The 17,479-nt window shown below is 40.6% G+C and overlaps 1 protein-coding gene across 19 annotated transcripts in view; it reads right to left on the bottom strand.

Moving 5' to 3' along the window:
• LOC122251860 (dystrophin, isoforms A/C/F/G/H-like) overlaps positions 1–17,479 on the bottom strand; it is a 1,045,059-nt gene that overhangs the window by 2,672 nt on the left and 1,024,908 nt on the right. For 16 of the 19 annotated variants that reach the window (XM_086553567.1, XM_086553566.1, XM_086553574.1 and 13 more), the window contains 14 exons: positions 7,118–7,249; positions 6,702–6,832; positions 6,122–6,277; positions 5,816–5,952; positions 5,413–5,700; positions 5,100–5,284; positions 4,674–4,772; positions 4,364–4,519; positions 3,921–4,040; positions 3,439–3,575; positions 3,077–3,238; positions 2,660–2,900; positions 2,404–2,515; positions 2,028–2,138 (listed from right to left, as the gene is read on the bottom strand). In XM_086553567.1, coding sequence (XP_086409693.1) covers positions 2,028–2,138; positions 2,404–2,515; positions 2,660–2,900; positions 3,077–3,238; positions 3,439–3,575; positions 3,921–4,040; positions 4,364–4,519; positions 4,674–4,772; positions 5,100–5,284; positions 5,413–5,700; positions 5,816–5,952; positions 6,122–6,277; positions 6,702–6,832; positions 7,118–7,249 — 2,167 coding nt within the window. The remainder of the gene's footprint in view (positions 1–2,027; positions 2,139–2,403; positions 2,516–2,659; positions 2,901–3,076; positions 3,239–3,438; positions 3,576–3,920; positions 4,041–4,363; positions 4,520–4,673; positions 4,773–5,099; positions 5,285–5,412; positions 5,701–5,815; positions 5,953–6,121; positions 6,278–6,701; positions 6,833–7,117; positions 7,250–17,479) is intronic. The other 3 variants (XM_086553557.1, XM_086553559.1, XM_086553560.1) reach the window with 3 other exon arrangements.

The raw sequence follows: 17,479 nt of genomic DNA, 5'->3' as shown, positions 1-17,479 counted from the left end.
AAAAAAAAAAAAAAAAAAAAAAAAAAAAAAAAAAAAAAAAAAAAAAAAAAAAAAAAAAAAAAAAAAAAAAAAAAAAAAAAAAAAAAAAAAAAAAAAAAAAAAAAAAAAAAAAAAAAAAAAAAAAAAAAAAAAAAAAAAAAAAAAAAAAAAAAAAAAAAAAAAAAAAAAAAAAAAAAAAAAAAAAAAAAAAAAAAAAAAAAAAAAAAAAAAAAAAAAAAAAAAAAAAAAAAAAAAAAAAAAAAAAAAAAAAAAAAAAAAAAAAAAAAAAAAAAAAAAAAAAAAAAAAAAAAAAAAAAAAAAAAAAAAAAAAAAAAAAAAAAAAAAAAAAAAAAAAAAAAAAAAAAAAAAAAAAAAAAAAAAAAAAAAAAAAAAAAAAAAAAAAAAAAAAAAAAAAAAAAAAAAAAAAAAAAAAAAAAAAAAAAAAAAAAAAAAAAAAAAAAAAAAAAAAAAAAAAAAAAAAAAAAAAAAAAAAAAAAAAAAAAAAAAAAAAAAAAAAAAAAAAAAAAAAAAAAAAAAAAAAAAAAAAAAAAAAAAAGAAAAAAAGAAAATAATATAAAAAAAAAAAAAAAAAAAAAAAAGAAAAAAAATAAAAAAAAAAAAAAAAAAAAAAAAAAAAAAAAAAAAAAAAAAAAAAAAAAAAAAAAAAAAAAAAAAAAAAAAAAAAAAAAAAAAAAAAAAAAAAAAAAAAAAAAAAAAAAAAAAAAAAAAAAAAAAAAAAAAAAAAAAAAAAAAAAAAAAAAAAAAAAAAAAAAAAAAAAAAAAAAAAAAAAAAAAAAAAAAAAAAAAAAAAAAAAAAAAAAAAAAAAAAAAAAAAAAAAAAAAAAAAAAAAAAAAAAAAAAAAAAAAAAAAAAAAAAAAAAAAAAAAAAAAAAAAAAAAAAAAAAAAAAAAAAAAAAAAAAAAAAAAAAAAAAAAAAAAAAAAAAAAAAAAAAAAAAAAAAAAAAAAAAAAAAAAAAAAAAAAAAAAAAAAAAAAAAAAAAAAAAAAAAAAAAAAAAAAAAAAAAAAAAAAAAAAAAAAAAAAAAAAAAAAAAAAAAAAAAAAAAAAAAAAAAAAAAAAAAAAAAAAAAAAAAAAAAAAAAAAAAAAAAAAAAAAAAAAAAAAAAAAAAAAAAAAAAAAAAAAAAAAAAAAAAAAAAAAAAAAAAAAAAAAAAAAAAAAAAAAAAAAAAAAAAAAAAAAAAAAAAAAAAAAAAAAAAAAAAAAAAAAAAAAAAAAAAAAAAAAAAAAAAAAAAAAAAAAAAAAAAAAAAAAAAAAAAAAAAAAAAAAAAAAAAAAAAAAAAAAAAAAAAAAAAAAAAAAAAAAAAAAAAAAAAAAAAAAAAAAAAAAAAAAAAAAAAAAAAAAAAAAAAAAAAAAAAAAAAAAAAAAAAAAAAAAAAAAAAAAAAAAAAAAAAAAAAAAAAAAAAAAAAAAAAAAAAAAAAAAAAAAAAAAAAAAAAAAAAAAAAAAAAAAAAAAAAAAAAAAAAAAGAAAAAAAAAAAAAAAAAAAAAAAAAAAAAAAAAAAAAAAAAAAAAAAAAAAAAAAAAAAAAAAAAAAAAAAAAAAAAAAAAAAAAAAAAAAAAAAAAAAAAAAAAAAAAAAAAAAAAAAAAAAAAAAAAAAAAAAAGAGAGAAAAATAAAAAAAAAAAAGAAAAAAAAAAAAAAAGGAAAAAAAAAACCCGAAAAAAACAAAAAAAAAAAACAAAAAACCCATGCGATTCAAGTGTTAGCTTTCATGCCAAGACATTTTGTTTGGAAGCTGAAGTGAATTTAATGGTTAAGAGTAAGGTTAGACAGTATGTGATTACATATTTTGTGCAGAACATCATGGTAGGTTGGGAAATAATATATGTGAGGATATAAGGATACAGATCTTCAACATCAACACTCTACATCCTGTGTCTCCTGCTGGATGATAAGAGCATTTGCAGTACACAGAAACATCTGTGTTATACATATACATTATAACATCTCCCAAATGAGAGAAATCCTACACGTTGCATAACATTCACTACGGATCAATTCAGGTCATGCAGTGGTGCCAATTGTACCTGCACGTGAGAAGAGGTTGCCCACATGAGCAACACTGCCCATTGGGGGTGGTGGCGGTCGTACATATTCGCTCATTTGCTCTAACCCTTCGTAAGCACTGCTGGCACCCCCTGTGCCACCGCAGCAGATAGAGAGAGTCCAACACCAAGTTAGATGATATACCAAAGCTCCAGTCAAGAAGTTGTAACAAGACCCCATATGTAAAAGTAGTCCTGATACCCTTACTTTAAAAATATGAGTAAAGAGAATTGTATCTAATAATATATTTATCCTGTCCTGGAGATCTATCAATTAAAATGAATGATAATAAAATCATAATGAAAATAGTGATACTAAATATTAAATGCAAAATATGCTTTGTGAGCACATTCTTACCTTGGTTAGAATGTCCATTGACTTTGGCAGGAGAATCCATGGCCAGTTGACTAGCAGTGACTGACTTGGTCTGTAGAGTTCCTGACTTGTTTGGTGAGCTCATTCCACCAGGCTAGAAAATGCAGTCATTTTAATTCAGTTATTCTCAATCAGCATAAAGTCACTACCATATACTGATAGTATAAAAAGATTCATAATCCAGAACCCTGATCCATTGTACTATACTGGTAACTGAATAAGATAACTGTCAACCAACCTCGCCTAACAACTGTCGCAGTCGATGAAGCTGTGCCTCTAGCTGCCTATTATGTTCTTCCAGGATACCCATTCGAGCTTCTAGTCGTCCCTTGTGTTGACGGAGCAGTTTGGCCTCTGCTAACATGTCTGCTTCAGAACGCTGCCCTGAAAGGCCATCATCAGGCGGGGAACCTACTGGCTGTTGTGACTTCAATCGGTCATACTCAGCCTGAAGCTGACTGTTTTCTTCCTCAAGGGCCCTGGGTAAGAGGAAAGTATAAGATGTGTATGAATATATCTATTTCAATACATAAATATATATTGTGTAAAAATAAAATGAACTATATTTACAAACAACTAAAAATATCTGAAACATACCTGACATAAAAATATTATCATGTAAAAATAATTACAAACTCTGTAGACAAGTACATACCTAATCATTTGCTCCAATTCATCCTTTTGCTCAGCATCAACAGCTGCCATGATCTGCAGGGGTGAACGTGGTACTGGGAGTGGAGCATCCGAAGAACTTAGGGACTGGCAGTACTGGGCAATAAGCCCATGTTCGTCCTCGCTAAGAGAGGAGACAAGAGATCTATGAAAAATTAGTAACACAGCTTTTAAAAAAATGGACAAAAATTGTTAACAAATCATATATAGCATATATCACCAATATCATATGCAAATGAACAATCAATCATAGAATAAAACTATAATAAGCTAAAGAAAAAGAAAAAAGAGAGAAAAAAAAAAACACACACGCAAGCACAAATTAACCAAAACATATGCTCCAACCTGTCAGGAGTAGAGTTTGAGTTTGTTCGCAGTTCCACTTCAGCCAAGCGAGAGGCATAAAGCTCAAGTCTTGAGTGCATGTCTTGACTGGTGACGTTATGCTGTGGGGACGGTGATGGGGATTCTAAAGGATCTCCCTGTAAGAACCATGTATGTTTTAATACAATAACAGGAACAATGTAAAAAGAAAACAATTATATGTTAATACTATCATTCAAAAACTTGTTCTATAAACAAAATATTTAAAAGTCAGTCAGACTGTGTTCCTGTGTAACTACATTTTATCATGAAATCAAGTCTATTCCTGAAAATAAGTACTTTATTATACCTTCAAAAATACTTCTAGCTTCAATTTTAGGGCATGTAATTAATAAAAAATTGAATTTATGAAAAAGCCTTGTTTCTGTGAGACAATTTCCAAAATTGCAAACATAAAATCATATTTCAATTTTAACATGTTATCTGCAATGATGCTGGCTTACCTCTAGAACAGTCTGCACTGGTAAGTATCCCTTCTTTGTGTGCTTTTGCAAAGCACGTTTTGACTTGAATTTATTCTTCAAAGCTTTTGTGAAGTCCTTGACATCCTCACCAGCTGTTGTCTATAAAAAGTACAGAGGAAAATATTAATTACAAAAAAATATATATGTATATGTGTATTTCTATATTAAATTAGGCCTAAATCAATTGAATGGCTGGCACAATACTGTGCCGCCCGGCCACTGGGCTTTTGAATGCGCGGTACAGTACTGTACCACCCGTCCAGAGAGGGTTAAATGCATTATTGTATTCTACCATCTTTCTCATGTATATATAAAAATACAGTCAGGTATAATAAAAATGAAATAATATGACATTAGAAATGTGCTGAAATTTTGACATGCATTACATTCTGCAACAAACATTATCGAATCCTAAAACTTACAGCTGTGCAGTACTCATGCATGGGGTGAGTGATCTTGTGGCTCTTCCCGCTGCGACCATCAAAGAAACACCTCTGACACATGTCAAAGCTGAGGCACTTAAGGCAACGGTAGCGCAGGCCTACAATTGGGTAAGCCTTACAGATGTTGCACTTCACCTGAAATTCAAGAACAATTTTGAAATAAGTCATAATCTTCCTTTGCACATAAAAGCAAAAAGATAAGTTTGTAATAGTTAGCTACTATTATATTCTCTCAATATATACAAATATACACATCAAACAACCTTTAAACTACAGATTGGATATTAACCTGATGCTGAATGTTCTCAGAGGCAGCTACTCGGTGCAAAACAGCCAACCACACAAGGGACTGCGGTTCTTGCTGCACCCATGTTAGGAAGTGTACAGCCTGAAAAAACAAAGCAAAGTATTTATTAGTTTAATTTCATCACGAAAATAATAAAAATGCACACGCACACACATACACACACACACACACACACACACACACACACACACACACACACACACACACACACACACACACACGCACACACACACGCACACACACACGCACACACACCACACACACACACACGCACACATACATGCACACACACAAGTACACATGTACACGCAAATACACAGTGTATATAACAAAAAGAACATATAATGCAATGTAAGTAATAAAAGATGTAAACAACATTTCCTGACTATGTTCAACTTCCACACTTGCCTCAATCGTTTCTCTGTCCTTGCCAGCCTTGGTAAAGCAGCTACGAACAGATGGCTCGATGTTTGATCCACCAAAGGCTGCGACCTCACCTAACTGCCGAGGAACTTGCACACAGTCATGTAGGAGCAGGCCAAGCTTCCTTTGATCCACTAAACGGTTAGGATCAGCAATCAATCGGAACATATCTGCAGATAAAAAAATGCAATTATCATTAGGTATGAGGACCAACATCATAACCAAAAGTGATTGATTTTCTTTCAAGTTTTCCATTAATATACAAAAAATAATAATTACAAGAATACAGTAAACTTACATCTATATTTTTCCTCTAGATGTCCTCTGCAGAGGCAAACAATTCCTATCTTGAATGAGAGAACTCGCATTTGTCCTGTCCTCTGGCTATCATAAACATTTAGAAGCCAGTTGAGACACAAGTCCATGGCCAGAGTGGTGTTGACATCCGGATGGTCAGCGGATATGTTGGCGTACAAGGCCGAGAGCACCACCACCATGTCACCCACATCAATCAGCCGATCATTTTGGCCTCTTAGTCCATGCTCATCAAATACATCTGTTGCCATCTGCATCTTAGCACGATCCACTGTTGGGTAATAAATGTGCATTATTCAATGTGTTAGAAAAAGGATGAATGAATGATGCAATATCTAATTACGAAATGTAGCAGGACTTGAAGAGAATTCTAGGCAAATACTTACAAGCTAGAGTCTTCTGCAGCATTCGCAGCTTTGTTGCTGTACGGTAAGCAGAGAACTTGATATGATTAAACTCTGTCAGGGAATCTAGCAAGTCCATCATGGTAGGATGATCCCAGTGGGTGCTCTCCTGGTCATGGCTGAAAAAAATGACAATATTCAGAATTTGCTAGATGATGACATTAATGAGAAAAGGATTTGAGAATCTCAATGAAAACAAAACTTTATATATCTGTCTCCCTATTAGTATCAAACTCCGAACGCAGTATATCTACACAAATATGTGCTCACAAGAGAAGACATCCTTACTTGATGTAATAAGGCACTTTGTTGCTAGTGGTTGCCCTCTCCCAAGGTGGGGACACAGAGGAAGCCAGCTGGGCAGGAGTGAGTGGCGTGACCTCCCTTGACCTGCCGGCCACCTGTCGCCACCTGTCATTAACTGCTGTCTCCAATGTCTTCCATCTGAGGCAAGGGGAGGGTGGAGTTGTTAGTGAAGCTTTGGAAGAGGAAGTTTAAAGTTTGTTACAAAGGTTTTCAGGATAAAACTTCCCAATTTTACTTCTGTGGAATGTTGTCCTCATTTTATAGTTATGTAATACAAATCATGCCCTGCAGCATCATGCTAATTTAATACTAATTAAAAATACATAAAATTTGTAAAAAAAAATTAAGGAAATATTACATGTCACATTTACACAAAACATATTTATAACAATTACTGCTGAATGAAATGCCGCTAAATATCTCTTTAAACATTATTTGAAAGAAAAGTTTAAGATTAATGAGTGCATATCAATGTTAAGTATGGGAAGATACTTTAAGAATAAACTCGATTTCTGGAATGGAAAAATACACATAACCATGCATAAGTGATGCAGTTTTGTACCTATTATTGAGGTCGTGCAGTTTGGCAGAGTTTGCGGGGGTGAGTGGCACATTGTGGGCTGAGAAGCGAGCTGCTTGGTCGTTGACATCATCGACACCACGTTGCAATTCTGCTAATCCCTCACGGAATTTCTGAAACGATTAAGCAAGATGTCAGGTACGAGAATATCTTATTAAATAGAAACCGCTCTACTATAACCACAGTTCTTTCTGTATTAGCGTAACTTCATAAGGAAACAACAGGTATACAGTCTGCAGTAAGTGACACTCCACTTAATGAAAAGCTCAATGGATTCCACTGACAAAGAGACTACACGCATTTACAACGAATAACAAGGATTTCACTGCACCCAATTTTAATGGCACAAACACATGTCCAGTTGACATGATAGGTGACAAGAAAGGACAGTCCCTTACCCTGACGTTGTGGACGTGTTGGTCAGCGAGGTTAGGATCTTGAGGTACTGCGGCCCAGGTGTCTACTGTCTTCTGCGCTTCCTCCAGACGCCCGCTCACCTCCTCCACTGTCTTCTGCAGTACGCCCAGCTTCTGCAAGAGAATATGAGACTATTTAGTATTCACATCTTACGACAAACACAAACATAGTGCTTACAACAGTAATTACATTGGGCGAGTAACATCGTTCCAAGGAGTCCATACATACCATCCAGATGCAACCAGGAAACAACACAAGAGTGAAATAAAGAGTGAAATGCACATCGCGGGAAAATCCCCGACGACCAGAGCGAGCGCCGCACAATGGCAAGAGTGAGTGCGACGCTCTGTGGCGGAAGCGATCCCAGGCACCGAGCACCCCGCTTGGTGCCCCACTATGGCACTCCTCCTACGTGCCTCCTACATGGCAGTCCTTCTTGTTAACATCCTGCCTTCTCCTCCATCAACAGCACTGTCCTACACTCCCATCGCATTACATCCATTCAAAGATAACGATGGCAATAAACAACTACTGGAGTTTTTCAAAGGAATAATTTCCATGAGTTAACTCAACATAAACGTCACGATGAGTTAGGTTAACTTTAAGCCGTTTCTTTGTCTTTATTGCATTCGGCTTCCTGGGGAATGGCCGGTTTTCTGAGCTTCTCATGCAGCTTTCGAATCACGGCGACCAGTTCGCCAATAAACGGAGAGCAATACAGTTAAAGTTCTTGTCGTTGGTCGAGGTCCTTAACATGCAAAACATGGCATCCTTCCGGGGCATCAGTATGCTAAACGCGCGTTAAGACGGTCGCCCGTCGCCACTCTGTCCGAGTCGAGGGTCTAAGCTCCAATCTGACAACACAGTAACCTCCATGACCGAGATAACACTTAAGCCGCCCTTTCGCTTCTCGGAAAAGTCCTGCCCCTTTCCCCTAGTCGGCTTCGCTCCGACCCGGGAAGGAGAGTCGAGCAAAATACGGCCAAGCATCCAAGCAAAGAAATGAATGCTTCATTTCAACGTGACGCAAAGCAGGTTGCAACTCGACCCTTCACTGGAGGCAACCGCACATCATCCACACAATCCAGTGACAGCCCGATCTTGTTGCAGGCCAATAACTGCATAATAATTAGTCCAACAGTGAATACAATGAGGGCGAAACACAACGGCTGAAAATTGAAAAGTGACGACTGGCAGACACATAAGGGCGACCACGTGGCCTCGTCTCTGCGGCCGCTTTTTACTCTTTCACTCACTCATTTCCATAATATGAATCTTTTACCTAACATGGACATTTATGTTGGTAGGTCAGTGCCTCTCTTGGGTTAGTGGAAGGAGCGCACGAACGGGGCCGGGGCACTGAGATTAGGCAATCTTTCCCCTCGTGACAACTACCCACTCTCCGCTTCCCCTCCCTTCCCCTCCGCCCTCCCCTCTCTCCACTGCCCTCGACACCACAACTGCCACACAGCTCATTTCTAGATATGGATCATGTGCTTAGTTATCTTTTATCGTCTATTTAAATTTTCTACAAGAACATTTGTTAAAAAAAATACATCTCTGAAGACACACAATACTGTCACCTCATCGTCGGTCGCTGTAACGAGGTTGAGGATGTAAAAATAGCTTGAAGAATAAACAGTAAACAATAATAGCCGTTGCCTGTGGCCGCGTTAAGATAGTGACAACTCTAAGAAAAGAAGCCGGGTTCTCGCGTGCCTTTCCTATGTTGCAAGAATGTCAACAATCTGAAGTGTCAGGTCCATGTGTGATGTTGCTATGGCTGACCTCGAGTTACTACGGATGACCTCATATGAGTTCAGTGTCATGTGTGCGGTCGATGCGGCGGTGACTAGGCATGGGAAGAGTGCCACCGGCGGCGTCGCCCTCGCTAGGTGACATCGGCGCGAGATAAGGGCGTCAGAGTCCCTTCCCTTCGCTCCCGCCCCACGATTAGCATTCACTCGCTCCTCTCGCGGTCATGATGGGAAACACACATGTCTCCTCTTATCGGTGCGGCCGAAGCTCGGGCTGGCAATAAACACAATTGAACCCTGTGTTTCAACTCTTTTTTCCCCTCGGGAACATTAGAATTCCATGGAGATATGCTTCCCCACACTACTTATATATATGTATAAAAAGCTGTTGTCTGCCGCGGTTATGAGCACCCTCGCTATCTGCAGAATGATGAAGTTAGGCCTCGGAGCCGTCACTCACAATAATGACCGGGTTGCGACGAAAGGCGGCGAAGCTTCGTGACCGCCGGGGCCACACGAACAGCTGATCTTCGCGCATCCAATCTACGCCTGTGATGAGCTTATTTAACCACCTACGTTTACAAGTCATTTATGGAGTGGGAATAATGGGTCTGAGTACTCGCCGTTTATCGCTCCCTCTTTCTGCGTGCTCGAAATCTACTAATCAATTATGCAATGCAAATGCTGCACACCCGTAACCCAAGGTAATAAACCCCCCTAATCTTAAACCTGCTGAAGTTTAAATACTGCGGCATCTTTCATCTCCTTATAATGTTTCATTTAACTGTCCTTTAATATCAACCGGTACAATGAACTTAAATTATAATTGTTGCCAGGATCTTCCACCGCACTGCCTCCTCCCCTTCCGTCCGTCCGAGTTTCTCCCGTTTTCTTCAACCCTTTTTGATTCTCTTCCCCTTCGCGCGACCTCGAGACTCGGGGGCCGAACACCTGCCTTGGGAACATTACCATAAGTGTCAATCACGGCTTGTCGTCACGCCTCACTTACCGGCCACTCCTCTCGCTTTTCTCTCTTTCTCTCTCTCCTACGGCGGCCGACGAGGAAGGGGGAGGAGGGGGAGCAAGGGAAGGGGAAGGGGTGGGTGGGGGTGGGGGGGATCGAGGCGCCAGCAAGACGAGCCAGCCATCGCCCGCCCACCTTAACTGTGTCATAATCAATGGAATTAAAGATTTCCTCGTGGGCTCATCTCTAGGCGTGTGGGCGTGTGGCCGCAACTCTCATTATCGTCTCTAACATGTATGTATATATTATAGGTATACCTGTGTATGTATATTCATCTGCAGTTTCAATTGGAATACTTGATTTATATTAGTTCAACCATAACCATTTCAACGAAAAATGAAGAATCCGGTTCGAACAACGGCCTCCAAAGATCCCACGGCCATCCCGACGCACAAATATCCACTCCAAGCAGCAAAAAACAACAACAAAACATTGCGGGCGTGAGGGACGACCTCCGTAGGCCAGTGGCGTCCAGGGCGTGAGTCACAAGCAGCCTCCCACACGCCCGCGACCCTTTAAGGTGATCCAATGGCCCCCCGCCAGCTACCATCAAACCGCCCACGCCGAAAAGTTTTCCTTCTCATCATGGCTTAATCTCCGCGCGCCCCCGAAGGAGAGAAATCGTCTGACTGGATTCTCCTTTTCCAAGTTGTGCGAGAGAAGATCTCATCACGGGACGCCCACGAGGGGGAATTCTCTCAATGTACCCCTCACAGAATTGGCTGTGATTTTCCCTTTCAACATTTCCCCCTTTCATTGTGGTCTCGTCTTCCCGTTTCCCCGACCTGCCAATCCACCTGCTCTGGAAGAGGAGGAGGAAGACGGCGAGGAGGAATGGCGACGCTAAACAAACGAACACGAAGGCCGAATTTCGCCCCTTATCTCTTGACTCCGCCCAACAAAAAGCGCCTTCGAAAAACAGCTGGGCCCCACAATCAGCTCCGGATGTTGGTTTAAGAGCGGCGTCTCCTCCGCATGAACTGCAGGCACAGACGTTAGACGGATGGAGCCACGGCCGGGGGAGGGCCACCGCCGCCCCCGTGCACCCTAGTGCCACCGTCTTGCTTAGATGCTGAGAGATCTTGCCAGACAATACCGGGTGGCCTTAGCGCCGGTTAATGACCTTTGCGGTCCTTGCAGCCTCCTGCAGATCCGGAAATGGTTAGAGTCATAGACTGAGATGAGGCAGCACTACCATTTATGAACATCCGAGAAAAGGAGCTAGAATTTCTGATTTAGAACTCTGATTAAGAATAAACGTCTAACCGAAAAAAACAGACACCAACACATACACACATATAATATCTACTTACATAAGAATTCACATATGCATAGAAAGATTTGCTGCGTGCACCCATCCATGATATCACGACCGAGGATGATTGTGACGGTCACGTCCACAGTGAGTAATATGCACCATTAGTTTACGTCTTACAGCAAGTCTTGCGTTTGAAACATTGATATCATGCTTCATTTTCCTTAGGACAGATTATATGCCTTGGGATTGCAGAAAAATATGATAATATTATTGTGCAATTTTCCATTTGCAAGTCACTTTTGTGAGTCATTCTCCGGAAGGCCTCCGGTGCCACGCAACCCACTAAAAAAATCCTGTTGCTTGTGAATCATCAGGCAGGTAAAAAAGACCACTCAGTGGGAACTGGATCATGCACTAGGCGAGCATGTGAGCACGCGGGCGTTCTGGTGGGCGGCGGCTCATGGCTAGCAAACAAGGCCAACCAAGGTCGCAACCGTCTATCCTCACTGTTTCCAACAAAGTACTCATATTCTCACACACATGCACGTACACGCACCTGAACACACGCACACAGTTACTCGTTGATTATGGTATTCGTTATATGCAGTAATTTGAGGGCAAAGAGAGGATCAATCCGAAGTAATAAAAAATGTTGTTCATGTCAAAGTGAAAGGTTCAACCTGAGTGCAAAGCAATTTTAATGGGGAATTAAATAAAAAAAACAGCAACATATGTAAAATAAAAACAGTAATGACTAATGCAAAGTGAGACATAATAATAATAATAAAAAAACGAACGCAATGATGACAAAAGCAGAGAACAAGAAAATGAATAAAATCTGTAATGGCGGGGTCATGAATCGCATCGAAATCTGACCCGCTTTTCTCGCCTCGCATTAGAGAAAGAACTCATCCACAGCACAAGAAACGGTAAAGAGGAGAACGAATCCCCTGACATAGCTCTGCTGTTTCTTCTTAGACGAAAAGGAGAGATACCTGCATGTTGATTATACCCACGCAAGATCTCATCTCGGCGGAAGTAGATCTTACTTGTAAATCGAAAAAAAAAAAAACATTTACCGAGCAAAACCAATAATTTTGTAATATGCCTTTAAGATATAATCACACCTTTTCCGGCCCCTCCCCCTCTCTCTCTGATAAACTTTTATCAGCAATAGGGCGGAAATTGCAAAATAAAACAGTGCTCTTAAGGATGATCCTTCAATACTTTGCGAAATTACTAGGCAAGCGTGAACAGTCTCAACAAGACAGAAGAAAAATAAAGAGAAAGAAAGAAAAAAATCCACTAGGAAGGCGACGCAAACCCCGGAATCAACGGGGAAACTGCATGTCAGTCAGTCTCTCTCTCTTTGTCTCTTTGTCACTGCATACTGGTATGGGATACTTGGACTGACGTAACACTTAATGCGTGTATATCTACGTAAATCTGAATTTAGATTTATATTCAGTCTTCCGCCTTCACTTTCTTCCTCTCCTTCCCCCCCTCTCCCTGTGTATTAATCACACACTCACACACACATACACACAGGCACAAACGACTGGCTTCATCAATTCTCCGGAATTCTAATCTCCTAAAATTATGGCGACGAACTCTAGCAATTACTGGACAGCGATTGTGGCTCTTGTCGACAAGACGGCGGGTCGGGGGCGGAGCCGTGTTACCATACTGCCACGTGATGCTGCTCGGCCCACACAGGTCTCGCCTCTTGGAGGATGCAACTCGTATTTGCGTCCCCTCGTACTTTATCAATGGACAGGGTATTGCAACAGTGGTAACAGTTAGAGAGATGAGGATTTTTTTTACCAAATGAAAGCCTAACGAGGCAAAGTGGGTAAAGAGACGGACGCTAAACGATGGGAATAGCCACAGCGTGAGAGGATACGCAGACGGCAAGCGAGGGGACGGCTCGTAAGGTCAGCAAGTCTTCGGAGCCGGGACGAACAACAACAACAACAACATTAGCACAAGTCTAGCCAGCTTCCTAAATGATTCGTGTTGCCGACTCGGTTCTTCCTCAGTAAACAAGAGTGCTCTCGGGGAAAAAAGAAGGAAAAAAGCAAAAGTGTAGTTCATTAAGAATATAAGTGACAAGGCTGACAATGTAAAGAAAAAGCTGCGTTGCGCCGAGCGACATGAGCTCACATCACACCAAAGGCCATTTGCTTTTTTAATGAACTTAGGCAAATAGAACTTTCATTTCAGGTAGAACAAGATCGTCTGTTTACAAGGGAGCAATTCATCAGCGCCTACGTAATCTTTAAGGCCTCTCCACACATGCTGCACAAAGAGGGAAGAAAAAGGAAGAAAAACGCATTCACACCAACCCGCAAAGCGTCATTAAAAGCCCACGCCCATATTACACTATTTTGAAGACTCTTGTCCTCGCCTCTTTTTTCTCTTCCTCCTGCTCCCCGTTTCCTTCCTCCTCCGCTACCGCCTTCTTCATCATCTCCTCCTCCTCCTCCTTTTCTTTCTTTTTCTTCTTCTTCTCTTCTTCTTTTTCTTCGGGTCTTCCTCTATCTTTTCCTCCCCCCCCCCATTCTAGTAAAGTCTGAGACCATGATGGCATTGTTTGGTCGGCCCAGATGATGAGTTTATTTTACCATGGCAGCTCCGACGGTGGCGACTCCCCGGGGCATTTTTTATGGGCACGACCGTCACCTTCACGCTCCTCCCGAAGCCAGGTTCACCCAAGGGGGGGGGGGTAGATCCGGAGACTGTGATCAAAGTGGAAGAAGTGCATAGAAATCGCAGGGAGAGAAAGAGGGGCGAGTAAAAAAAAAAAAAAAAAAAAAAAAAAAAAAAAATGGAATGCAGTGAGACGTGAATGTGAGCAAAAGCGAAGCCAAAACGAAAGAAAACCGAGACCGACAAGGGAAGTCACAGAATACGACCCGCCGTCTCGAATCAGATTGGTTACCACACAATGCCTCTCTCCAGCAAACATGTGAACAACGTGAATTTTATTTGCAGATCAAATTTAGATTCCTTGCACGCGCGCCCCACGATGGCGCTGCGAGGACCTGAATGGCTGCTTAATCACGCGGGCGAGGAGTAGGAAAGGAAAAGAGCGGGGGCTCCCTCCGTCCCAGGATCCTTCAATCCCTTTTTGGCAACCTTCCTATTGACTTTTATGCTGGTGGGGATACACTCGCGAAAGGACAAAGCCAAACAGTAGTACAAAGTCAAACTGAGGGACAAACAGGACACCACAGAAGAGCGCGGAGAAAAAAGGAGTAAGGATATCACTACCACCGGCGCCCCACTGCGCCTCGTCGCAGAAGTGCGTTTACGTGCCCTCGGCCCTCCCATCCTCAGGGCCGGGGGAAGGTGACAGCGGGCGAGGAAAGGGCTACGTGGCACCTTTACGGGGCCAGGGTGACACTCAAGGATATAAAGCATAATGACGACCCCCTTTCCGACCTTAAAGATGTCATGTCCGAGACCACATTACACCTTAGGGAGACACAATGGCGCGAACTTCCCCTGCCACACTCATGGCCCCCAACCTGAAAAAAACAACTCGATGCCACTGTGCATTTATCTTTCCTCCCTCCTCTTTTCGCGACGCACGTGGATATTCAGATGGCGGCTCTGGTCTTTAAGGGAATACGTAGGTAAATAAATCCGTTTCTACCAGTCAACCATTTATAAGTTGGCAGCCAGACACGCTGATGGACGAACCTACAACACGACCTGCATGACCACGGCGTCTTCTGCTCGGAGCGATAAGTGACAAGACAACAGCAAGACGGTGTCGAGTTTATCTAATAAGTGTGACGCGGCCTCTACTCCTGCATGGCCGGGTCAGCCCACTTACCCGCAGGAAATACCAGTTTTGTGCTAACTGTTTGCTGCACGTGCTGCATGCCTTCCTCCCACCCTTCTTATAAAAGCCTGTGGCTTATCGAGTCTTGAAATACGTTTTATATCGAGTGGCCTTTTGGATAAAAATAAGTGAAACTTAATAGCCCGCTTTCAGAATATGGAAAAGAAAGGAAACATTGTGATACATAAAATCACATCATCATATGAGCTGAAGTTATCCACATCTGTGCAAATATAAACATCTCCCATGCAGCACAGGCTGGTCGCATCGCCTGGCTGGGAACATGACAACAGTCCAAGGCCTCGCTACACTTTCTCAGTCCGTTCTACACCCTGCCGGTCCTGTCGCATCACCCTGCCAGCGAACACTGCATCACTACATCTGCATTCATACGGTTTGTGGGCGACATCCTGCAGACCAGCATGCTGCAACATCAATGCCGATCTACATATCGGCCTCTACAGCTAACATATTCTGCCAGCAATATACATCAGCAGAACAAGAAACGGAGGCGCGCGCACACACACACACACACACACACACACACACACACACACACACACACACACACACACACACACACACACACAATATCCTCCAATCCATGTCATCGAGGGTGAAGTTAACGAGGCCCTTGAGAGAGTTTATTAAGCCCCCTGTCCGCACACTCAGCATAACCTTCGGCTACTTGGAGCACCTGCCTTCGCCCATAACGTGTGCGGGGGATGTCCTTCTTTACGTCAGCGCGATAGAGATACGTTTCAAAAATATAACTGATCATCAAGTAATAATATAAAAAAAATTGCATTAACAAATGTAAAAAAACAACAACAACAAGAACCGACTACGCAACAGCCAAAGAACAAAAGAACATCTGAGAAGGCGATCCGCTGAATAACAACGATCAGAGAGGCGCTCTCCAAACACATCACATACAGCATAAGCCCGAGCGAGACTGCAAAGGGAACCGACAGCCAAGGGACAGGAAGAAAAGGCTTAAGCAGCAAAATATTATGATGTTTTGATCGAGGTAGTTATCCCTAGTGCGGGGGGCGCCGATCCCGGCTCGATGGCTTATTGAAGAGGGCGGGGAGGGAGGGAGGGAGGGGGTGGAAAAAGAGGAGGGGAAGGGGACCCCCCCGGTCACCAACTCTTGTTTTCCCGTTCTTTTGTTCTTGCTGTTATCATCAATATTTGTATTACTATTATCATTATTATTACCATCCTTATAATGAATGTTATTAGTGTTATACATAAATATATATATGTGTGTGTTTGTATGTCTCTCTCTCTCTCTCTCTCTCTCTCTCTCTCTCTCTCTCTCTCTCTCTCTCTCTCTCTCTCTCTCTCTCTCTCTCTCTCTCTCTCTCTCTCCGTAAATATAAAACAATCTTAAAGCAAACGTGAAAAAATGTAAAAAAGTGATCTTCCTAAAAAAAAATCCGGAAATATTCGCCCCCTGTTGCCATTTCACATCCGAAATGCAAAGAAACCTTTCGTTTGTATTCCTCGGAAGCCATCGTCAACGGGCGACGAATTATCCTGCAGCGGGACTAGTAAGGGAGCCACGCATCGGGCCACAAACACGCCGAGGAGAGTCAACGAACCCATGCAAAAATATGGACTTTCTTGCGGTGCCGGCTAAATCATCTCCTTACGCTAAGATGGTGAGGCCAGGGAGTCATGCGCGGCGACATGCGACCTCGTGCGATCGGAGGGGGCGGCGGTGCGCAAACGAAGAGAGGCAAAGCAACCACTCAGGTGAATTGGACAGGTGCGAAGAGTGTGAAATTATGGGAAGCCGAGGCACGAACAGGCATACGACACGTGCAGCCAAGGAGAAAGGGACAAGTCTTTGGTTTGGGTTTAGTTGGACAAGCTTACTGAGCCATGCGGGCCCTCTACGTTCGCCATGCGTCAGCGTTCGCCATGCGTCAGCCGCCAGTGGGGCAGTCAGCATAGCCCACACGCGCACTGGCAGAACCGTCCCGCAACAACTGCGCGAAATATATGTGCAGCGATTTACGTAATAAAAACACCCAGGCTAGAAGTTATGGTTCGTGACACTCACTGGGGCGCATGCGTCACTTGGCTGCCCGTGAGCGATAAAACAGCTGCATGACTATGCATACATTAGAAAACATTTTCGAGACATACTGGGTGTATATTTTAGGAAGAAACTCTGCTTCGCTGGTGTAACGATGTCAGTTACTGGTGGATACATAAGAACGTTAGGCCTCTCTCTCACGATGAAAATGTCGCTCCGTCCTCGGCATCGGCTCCTCGGCCGAGCGAGGCAGAACACTGCGGAACACAATGCGGTATTTCTTCTCTGCGATAAAGCCAGCTTTTCTTTTCCGCTTCAAGGATTTTAATGAGTAGTTTCTCTAACTGAGGTTAATACGCTTTCTCTCGACCCCTTACGGTCATTCTTAAAGAAACACCATTCCCCTC

This window comes from Penaeus japonicus, unplaced genomic scaffold (assembly GCF_977035675.1).
Source record: "Penaeus japonicus unplaced genomic scaffold, GWHDUDI00000001_assembly GWHDUDI00000028, whole genome shotgun sequence".
Taxonomy (NCBI): Eukaryota; Metazoa; Arthropoda; class Malacostraca; order Decapoda; family Penaeidae; genus Penaeus; species Penaeus japonicus.
Note: the sequence above shows the minus strand (reverse complement) of the source record. Positions and strands in the feature narration are given on the sequence as shown.